Raw genomic sequence first — 10187 nt, 5'->3', positions numbered from 1 at the left:
CAGAGAATGAATATTATTTCGAAAGAATTAGAGCAAATTAATAGATTTGTATAATCCGCCAGGGTACAATGACTGACCTGGGCTCCATACAATTTTGGACCATCTCCTTACGAGTATTTTCAGAGTTTGTTATGTATTCCGTTGGGTAGTAATCTAAAAAGAAAATTACAAAATGCAATAACTCTTATACATTACTTAGTTTATTATTTATAAAATTAGGAATTTACATTTACATAAATTAATGTACATTTTCTATTTACAACTCTTGAATTCATGTGTCGATATATTAATTAAACAAACATAATACAGTATTTCACAAAATTTTCAAAATTTTTTAAAGTAGTAGAATCAGTGACGTAGTATGCCTTGAGGGGTCCTGTATTAAAATAAGTTGCGGAAGCTACTGGCTAAGAAAGAAAATAAAGGGTATAATCTCTCTTAAAATATACAAAAATAATTATGCTGCTTAAATATGACAATGATTTAATGCAGTGCAGGATGATTCCAATTTTTGGGCGCACGCTTAAATAAAGAGATTCCTTATGTGATTCCTTTTCTTCTGAAGGGAAACTCTATAGCCAGTTTTCAATGGTTTTTTCCGGAAAGAACTTGATTTAGTGATAACTGTTTATGTAATTATGTATTTTAGGAAGCTTGTAGATGTCTGTTTGGCCTCGGTAACCATAGAAATGTAGCAGAACATTTATTGCTGACGTGTGGAATTCTACACATATTATCTTCAAAATTCAAGAAAAAACACCAAGTATAGTAAACATTTTCAAGAATTTGCCCTTTTAAAATTTTAGCGGCATCATATATATTTTAATAGTGGCATAAATCGTCAACATTTCATAAAATTTATAACATTTATTTTATATTGTAGGTAAACCATTATTACAGGTACGATATAAATCGTAATCATTATAACAAGCAATAAGCTCTTAATTTAGTGAAATACGACACGCTTATTTCAGGCATGGCATTGGCATATATCGTCAACATTTCTAAAAAAATGAAAATTTACAATAAGCTCTTATTTTGTATAATTGGTAAAACACGCCGTATTATTTATATTAGACGTGGCATATATCGTCAACATTTTGAGTAGTCTCTAACTAGTACCAAAGAATTCCTCAAACGTTCTGCTTGCCGACGATGGCCTCGATGTCGTCGACCTCCTTGACGCAGTGGTCGGTCAGGACGAGCGGCTCTCCGTCGGTGACGAGCACGTCGTCCTCTATCCGGATGCCGACTCCGCGGAACTCGGGCGGGACGGACAAGTCGTCCGGACGGATGTAGATACCTTGAGAGGAAACGATTTCAACTTTATTTTTTAATTCAAATTCGTTTATTTCTATACAACTTAGGGCGATGTCTCATGAATGCGTTGCGTTGCGATCAACGCATTGTATTTCACACCTGCGTTGCGATAACGCACGCCGACGCAGCGTAATAGTCAGTCTCAACAATGTATACAAAACTCTGTCCGTCGTCCATTGAAACGTCGCCTGCGACGACCCAACACGTAAAAGTGACATGTCATCTATATCTATATAAAAGAAAACGAAGGTCACTCATCACGAAATATCGAAAAACGTACAATGATGATTTTTTTTTATTCTTTAATAGTTAGCCCTTGACTACAATCTCACCTGATGATGTAATCTGAGATGGAAGCCGTCTAACTTTATAAGAGGAAGATTAAAATCCACACTACTTTTCGGTTTCTACCGGACCGGAACTTTAAATCGCTTGGCGGTACGTAGTTTATTAGAGGTCCGACAGGGCCGGATTAAAAATGTCTGAGTCGCGGGTGTCCTCTTGTTTAAAATACATGGAAAACGAGGTAGCGTCGACGCTGTGACGTTACAACGTAACGCAATGCCCTATTGGATCTGACAAGCCATTTAAAAAAGTGAAATCTGTCAAGGAGAAGAGTACCGGGCTCCACGGTGACCACCATGCCGGCGCGCACGGGCACGCGGCGGCGCACGAGCGGCGCGTCGTGCACGTCCAGCCCCAGGTAGTGCGACACGTGGTGCGGGCACAGCCGGTACGCCCTCTGCAGAAACACGCGCCATACCATATAAACTGATGAATGGTTGCTAAGCAATGATGTTATATCTCAGACTAAATACATAAGGACTAGTATCGCACCTAAATTCACAAACAAAATTTTCTGCCATTTTCTAAGGAAAACTAGCTTAGATTTCATACATATTTTATACTAAACTAGCAGTTTTTGTTCGTTTTTTACACCATATAACTACACAAAAAGGTATTTTTACGGAGGTTTTTAACCGACGGACACGATTGTAAAGTATGAAACATCGATTCTTTAGAGACAGTGTTTATAATCGCATAAGTTCGTTGATCATATACGTTGACAGAAAAATAATGTCTTGCGAGGCAGGTCAATATCTAATTAGTCTGAGTGTTATACAGGAAGAAAATTTTTTTAGTGCGGATATTTTTATATTTTGTACATAAACAAAATTTAATGATCACGTATTTTTTCTTTTTTTTTTTTAACTCAAAAATAACAAAATTATCGTTAGCTAAAGTTATTTACTTTTGAACAGAATTTTAGGGTCACCCTATTGTGCGTTTATTTTATTTTCGTTTGATACCTAAAGGACGTCACCAGATCACTTTTAAGCTGAATATTTCTTGTTTAGTAATAATATGTACATTATTTTGTTATTTTAGAGACATAAATTAAAAAAAAAATTACATAAAATGTATCGAACTGTTTGTAGATTTATATTCTATTAATGATACAGAACCACGAAAAAAAATATCCGCACTAAAGACCGAATCACCCTGTATAGACTAGAATATATTTTTAGTAGTCCATACACAAGTAATAAAATAAACAAACAGAATATACAAAAAATTATATGGTCTTGGACAAAAAAGGTATCCACCTCAGCACGATGCTGGTTTTCAGGTGAAATCACGGACGTGTCTACGACTATGGTTAGCTTAAAACTTACAACAAACCAAATCTATTCTTGATTATCAATATTTATTCCACTAAAGTTGTAACTATAAACCAACTGACTATATATACATATATGATTTATACTAAATAAAATAAAAATGAAGAAAAAAAAAGGAACAGAGTAATAAACAACAAAATTAACATATAAGGGAAAGTAAATTAATAAATCAGGTAAAGTCAAACAATAAATACGAGTCAACCCGTAAAGTGATCTGTCGCTACCATAGTATTGTAGTAGGGAGAAAAGGAATTAGTATTATGGGTTATTTGTTTGATGATGCAATAATAAAAGAGCTTTATATTTAGTTTTAAATAACCCAATAGTACGTATATTGTCACAGAGGCCGTCACAATTAAGCGTGCGCAATCTCTAGCTTCTTTCAAACAACTGGTAAATATGCACTTCTTACCTCCTTGACCTTTTTATCATTCCGTATTAATTTTCGTTTATCTGATTTTAATTATTTGTTCATGTTTAAAAAATTGTTGATGTTGTCTTGTTTCTTACAAACATCTAAATTATTTAAATAAATTTCGTATGTATGCTTATGTTATATATGTATATATTTATTTGAATGTATCCTTATTTATTTAGGTATATATGTAATTGTTGGTAGGTACGTATGTATATTCGTATGTGTTCATATATATGTATATATATATATATATAAATATATTGATTTTGATTTAATATATTATTATATAAGTGTAATGTATCTCCTACTTTTCTTTTTATGTGTTCACCCGTCATTATGCATTATTCCTTGTATTTATTTTCTCTTTTTCGATTGGTTGTCTGAAAGAGATCGCTCATTAGCGATAAGGCCGCCAATTGTACATTAGTTTTTAAGTTAATTTCTTGCCTGTAATTATTATTTTTGGTGTACAATAAAGTATGTTTCATTCATTTCATTCATTCATTCATTCAATTAAGTTCATCTGCATAAATATAAATAACTAGCGGACCCGGTCAAGCTTCGTTTTGACATAAGTGCACTTATTCTCTATCCCTACTCTACCCTTCTATACCTCTACCCCTACCCTACCCCTACCGCTTGACTCTTAAACGTTTGTATGGGAAATAGAAAAGGGCAGTTTTTAGGGTTTTCCCGGAAATTATTTGATTTTTTCTCACCTTTTAAACCTTCCCTATAGCTCTACGAACATTTCAAGACCAAGATAAGATAAATCCGTTAAGCCGTTCTCGAGTTTTAGCGAGACTAACGAACAGCAATTCATTTTTATATATATATAGATTTAACAACACGTTTCTTCTGTGCTGACGTTACTTTAACACACGTACTAAGGCGTCCAGTTAACTTATAACTTACTCCAATGAGTTCGTTAGCGTCGATGTCCCTCGGCAGGATGCCCTCCTGCTGCAGCTGCGTGCCCAGCAGCCGGCACATGTGCTCGAACAGCACGTCCAGCGGGGGTCGCTGGGACCCCAGCAGCTCGATTAGACGCTTCTGGAAACATGAGCGGTTTTTTAGAGACAAACTAAAATGTTACTAATTTCCAGTATGAAGGCCTCATACGGAGGATGTTAGGACATCGATATAAATCGTTAGATGGGCCCCTCCATATTAAAGAACGCACAATTTTATGTCCCAAAGACGTGCAGGCACATCTTATGTTTGTACGTAACAAGCGCATGCTGTGAGTGGACGTGGACTTGAAAAAATATTAACTGTCTTTTCTCATTTTAATCCCTTAATTATGCCTTCGTGTTAATTTTGGAAGTGTAAAAACACAAGCCACAACATGAATAAAGAGAAATGTGTTACGAGTGATGACGTACTCATTGTGCGAAACCAATGACAATTCCGCAACGCTTTGAGGCCCATCTAACGATCTACGATCGATGGGTTAGGATGTGGACAGGGCGGCGACGTAATGCAATTCCTATTTATAGTACGAGATCCGGTATAAGGAGCATATACTCTCATCTGTTATTTATTTGGAATAAGAAATAAATGATAGAAAATATTCACATTAACACATTGCAAATCAGATCTGTATGTTCTTTGCTTATGTGGAGCATATAGCAATAATTATGCTGGGGACCTTTTTCAAGGTTATGCGACATATCGCAGGGTATTATTCTAAAAAATAATTGTGATGAGCGGCATGATATAGCAAAAAATATCTCTTTCTTTCTTACATTGTACTGAACCTAGGTAAATTGCGGCCAATCATTATTTAATGATTATTATTATTTTTAATTTATTGGATCTCCTTTCCTCATTAGTTAATTAAAAAAAATCGTAAACTAATTAATAGAATATACCAAAAAAAAAATTAAAAGTAAATTACCTGCTTTCAAACTGCAACTGTTGGGTTGCCAGATATAAACAGTTAATTAGTCATCATTAGTTATTTATTCACCTAACATGTCAGATGAAAGCTTATTTTGTGCTTAATTTAACTGCATGAGGCTACCTTTGATCTAGTTCATGATTTCCTAGATTTTGTATGAAAATTGTGTTTGGCAATTTAACTAGGCAACCTATTTGCAATGCGTCACTGAACATTAATCATTTATTGCTTATAACTAACGAATAACATATGAGGGTATATATTTATAATGCCGGATCTTAGACTATAGTTACCTGCACAGCGAGCAGCAGCTCGTACAGTATGCGGTGGTGCTTGGAGAACTTGCCGCTCACGGGCCACGTGCGCGATATGTCAGAGTTGTACAGCCATCTTTGACTACCTGGGAAATTATTTGGCTATATATTACGAGATTAACAGTGATTTGAATTTACTATAAGTCATTCATTTTATCAAGACGCCACAAAATAATTTCATTTCTACATAAGTGGGGGATTATCCCTAACAAAAGCGAAAGGTGAAAAATACAAATATGAAATTTCGCAGGGAGGTAGTTTATAGCTTGTAGAGGTCAGCTATGAACGGATTTTGCGAGAGTGTCGCATTAAGGTGGTCTAAAAGCGGACTAAGTCGCGGGCGTCTGCTAGTAACCATATGGAAGGCGCCGTGCTCCGCGCCCGCCATGCGGCGCGAGTGCTGCAGCACGGGCTAGTGTCGCACAGCTCACCCGAGTCCACGAGCAGCATGTCCCGTTGCTCCAGCAGCTGGTTGTTGGCCACGTAGTGGATGTGCGTGGCGCGCGCGCCGCCCGCCACCACCGGCGGGAAGGCGCCGTGCTCCGCGCCCGCCATGCGGCACGAGTACTCCAGCACGGCCGACACCGCGTGCTCAGACATACCTGTGGATTCATTAGTCTACGATGACGTCGTAACTCAACTCTGGCTCACGCCGATAGTTGTTCACTCACACCGAAGCTGTGCTATTCTTGTGAATTTAATTAAAAATGGGTATTCTTAACACAGTTTTTCAGACTAGGTTTCCATCCCTACGTCATTGACATTCCTAGGACTCGTACGAAGCGTTTTGCTTCTTCGTTTCTTATACATATGGCTAGGGTATGGAACTCTCTCCCGAAGTCAGTATTTCCTAATTCTTACAACTCGGGCATCTTTAAGATGAGAGTGAATAGGCATCTTCTAGGCAAGCGCGTATCACCTTAGGCCACATCTAATTGGAGGGAAACAAGAATATTATTCATATTGAAAATATAATAAATGATGAACATTAATTTACGTAAAACTTGTAGCAGGCTTGACTTGAGCAGCAAGTTGGTGAACGCGTTACGAAAATTGTTATCGGGCGATGCGTGCTGCCATTTGAATTAAAAATGGATATTCTTAACACAGTTTTTCAGAATAATTGGAGGGGAACAAGAATATTAATCATATTGAAAATATAATAAATGGTGAACATTACTTTACTTAAAACTTGTAACACCCTTGACTTGAGGAGCAGGTTGGTGAACGCGTTACGAAAATTGTAATCGGATGGTGCATACTGCCATCTACAGGCATAGCGAAGCAGTGTTGGTTATTTTAAACTACCAGTAGATGGCATTCTTAGAGAAATTTGAAACAAACCCTTTTTAAACACTTCAAGAACTTGTTGCAATGCATTTATACCTGACGCTCATAGATGGCGTTTTATTTTTTATGTTTGACAGAAGTTTCACATCAGTTGTTTAGTCTATAACACAATTGTTTTTTTTAAAGATATACAACAGCATACCCACCAGGTTTGGTGCACGCCATGGCCAGATTGACAGCCTGTGAGCCAATGTAGCACGTCTCCTTCATCAGCTCCACTTCTGCAGCTGACTTCACCACGCGCATCTGATGCAGGCAGGTGGTCGGCTGCTCCAGGGACACGTGGCCGGAGCGCATCGCCGACCGGATGCTGTCGTGGATCTCAGGGTTTGGGGGACTCTCGTTCTGGTACCAGAGCACACCAGGTTTGGATGTGGAAACTATCCTGGAAAATTTGTATGCTTAATGTTTATTGATGATAATGATAATGCCTCCCTGAGGGTATTTGGGACTTTAACATTAGAAGACCTAAAGATTGAATAAAGAAATGGGGGTTATTGAGATGGCACAGAATTTACATAGGGATGAAAAATTAAAAAAAATCAATGAGAATTAAGAAACATTTTTAGACACTGCATAATGTTTTTTTTTTTTTTTTTATTCTTTACAAGTTAGCCCTTGACTACAATCTCACCTGATGGTAAGTGATGATGCAGTCTAAGATGGAAGCGGGCTAATTTGTTAGGAGGAGGATGAAATCCACACCCCTTTCGGTTTCTACACGGCATCGTACCGGAACGCTATATCGCTTGGCGGTACGTCTTTGCCGGTAGGGTGGTAACTAGCCACGGCCGAAGCCTCCCGCCAACCAGACCCGGACAAATTAAGAAAATCTCAATCTGCCCAGCCGGGGATCGAACCCAGGACCTCCGTCTTGTAAATCCACCGCGCATACCACTGCGCCACGGAGGCCGTCCGGTACGTCTTTGCCGGTAGGGTGGTAACTAGGTAATGTTAGGGAATCCAGCAAAAGGAATATTCTCAAATGTGGTAGACATAGTAAATTGGTTTAATCCGTAAAATAATAGTTTTTTGTCCACAATTTTAACATTTTAATTCTAGATAGGGCTGACAATCATTCAAAATGTATCAAAATTCATGTTGACTCTATCTCTTTGCTTAACACGTTTGCCGCGGCACTGATATTTCTGTACTTTCGTCTGGTGCTGTATGAGGTTTTGTGACCTCATACTAAAACATTATAACGCTCTCCGTGTACAATACAACAACGCATTCAGGGTGCTGATGGGGTTGTCCCACTTTTGTAGCGCATCGGGAATGTTCGCGGATGCGCGTGTTGACTGTTTTTACGCCACAATGCGCAAACTTTGTGGATCCTTGGTGCGCAGGGTGCGGGGCGGCATCAACAGCATTTTTGCAATGATTGCGAGCAGGTTGGACTGTAAATATGTGAATTACTGCTGTTCCATTTCCATGTCAAATGGATTGGAGCGGCAGTGACACACATATTACTAGTACGATTTATTTAATAGGATAAGTTTGCTATAGTTTATAAGTTACTAACACATTCTATTTTTACTAACATAATTATGAGCCTATTGAAGCTTGAAATAAAGTATTATTATTATGTGGTGTAGTACAACATCCCATCGACCTCGTAACTCTTGAAGACGCAATACTTACGAGGAAAATTGTCCTCGTACCGCAGTGAACGTGTTAACATACTTCCCAAATGTGCCTATTTACCTATGAATATAATTATTGAAGTTCTCCACAGGCCGCGCCTCGTCTACTCCGAACAGCGGCGCGGCGAGCGAGCAGCCGGTGCGCGGACCCTCCCACAGCTCTGCATGACTGTCTTTTTCGTGTACAAATAGTATGCTCTGAAACAAATTCACCATCAGCATATTTCAATGGTCCACTACAGGCTAGAACTCCCTTTTTATAGAAGACAGAATATGGAGCTTAGACCCACTACACTGATTCGATGATGGTTGGTGACTTTACGTTTATAATGTTAAATTAATTAACAACCACCATCTTTATTAATGATATTGACTGGAACTGACGGCTGAGAATTTTTACTACAGATTACAAGTGATGGTTTTATCAACCAATAAAAGCTTTAACCAACACCGTAAGAAGTTTCCGCTTAACTGCTGAATCAAGGGAATACAGAAGACGGTTTATCTTGAGATAGCGCTTATTGTGAGGAGGTTCCACACTCTGGAGCCATCCATTGCTTCAGGACTCAAATGTTCCACAGCGGGAGGGTTGAACTTTTTAAAATATATTTTAAATACTGTTTCATATTATACTTTGTACTTTATTAATAATCTTCAATATTAAAAAAAGGACATAAGTAAATGTGAGAAATAAATATAAAACTAACATACCTTATAATTATCATCTAATGCTGGTTTGACTAAGACTAAAATTGCTGAAGGTTCTAGACATCCTGTCAGGTAGAAGAAGTCAGAGTTCTGTCTGAACACATAAGGGATCTTGTCTGACATGTACTGTTTGCATGCAGCAGGAATTACTATCTGAAATTGAATTTATTTTTTAATTCTTTGACAAGTTAAGAGAGCACTTTTATCTGATGTTAAATGATTAGTGTTTTTCAGATAGCTGAGCTTGAAGGCTAACCACTGGACCAATGATGCATAAACTTTAGAATATAATCAAGAGTAGTAAACAAAACAGACTTACAATTTGTGTTTTATGTATATGCTCCGGTTCCTCCAATAATTTTGCCACTAGATTGTCCCGCCGTTCTTTATACTCTTGCTGTGTAATGCCACAAGTTAACTGACCATTCGGTATCAGGTGTGGATGAGTGTGATAGGTAGGTTGACCCAAAATACCTTTGGGTATTTTTGAAGACTGCAGCAGTAAATCAGATGAGTTTTCTGTGGTTGACATACATCTCTTAGCAACCAACGGATGCTTCACGAGCCTTCTAGGGCATCTTATACCTAGAATATTAGTTTATTGTGGTTATTAGACAAATATTTTCCTTCTACTATCACGTAAACATAACCTATAAACTTACAAAACTGGGACGAGAAACGGCGTAAACTATGCATTTCTAAATCTGAAATATGTTATTTTGAGGCGAACTTTGAACTTTTTGCTTTTAAAAACTCAATAACATAAATACATTGACAACTCTTGTTTTCTATTTTTCTATGCCAAATATTTTCATTTCAGTAGGTACCTACATAAAATGACAGCAG

General features: G+C 37.7%; 1 protein-coding gene across 1 annotated transcript; it reads right to left on the bottom strand.

The window, feature by feature from the left end:
- Positions 1-182: 182 nt before the first annotated feature.
- LOC112053696 (xaa-Pro aminopeptidase 3) lies at positions 183-10187 on the bottom strand. The gene is made up of 10 exons (XM_024093188.2): positions 10004-10187; positions 9661-9926; positions 9345-9494; positions 8695-8831; positions 7134-7372; positions 6069-6239; positions 5617-5723; positions 4336-4473; positions 1942-2062; positions 183-1303 (listed from the first exon to the last, which is right to left on the bottom strand). Exons 1-10 carry the CDS (start codon positions 10035-10037, stop codon positions 1134-1136), a joined length of 1533 nt encoding a protein of 510 aa, XP_023948956.2. The 5' UTR covers positions 10038-10187; the 3' UTR covers positions 183-1133.

This window comes from Bicyclus anynana, chromosome 4, assembly GCF_947172395.1.
Source record: "Bicyclus anynana chromosome 4, ilBicAnyn1.1, whole genome shotgun sequence".
NCBI classification, from domain to species: domain Eukaryota; kingdom Metazoa; phylum Arthropoda; class Insecta; order Lepidoptera; family Nymphalidae; genus Bicyclus; species Bicyclus anynana.
This window is presented reverse-complemented; position numbering and strand designations above follow the sequence as displayed.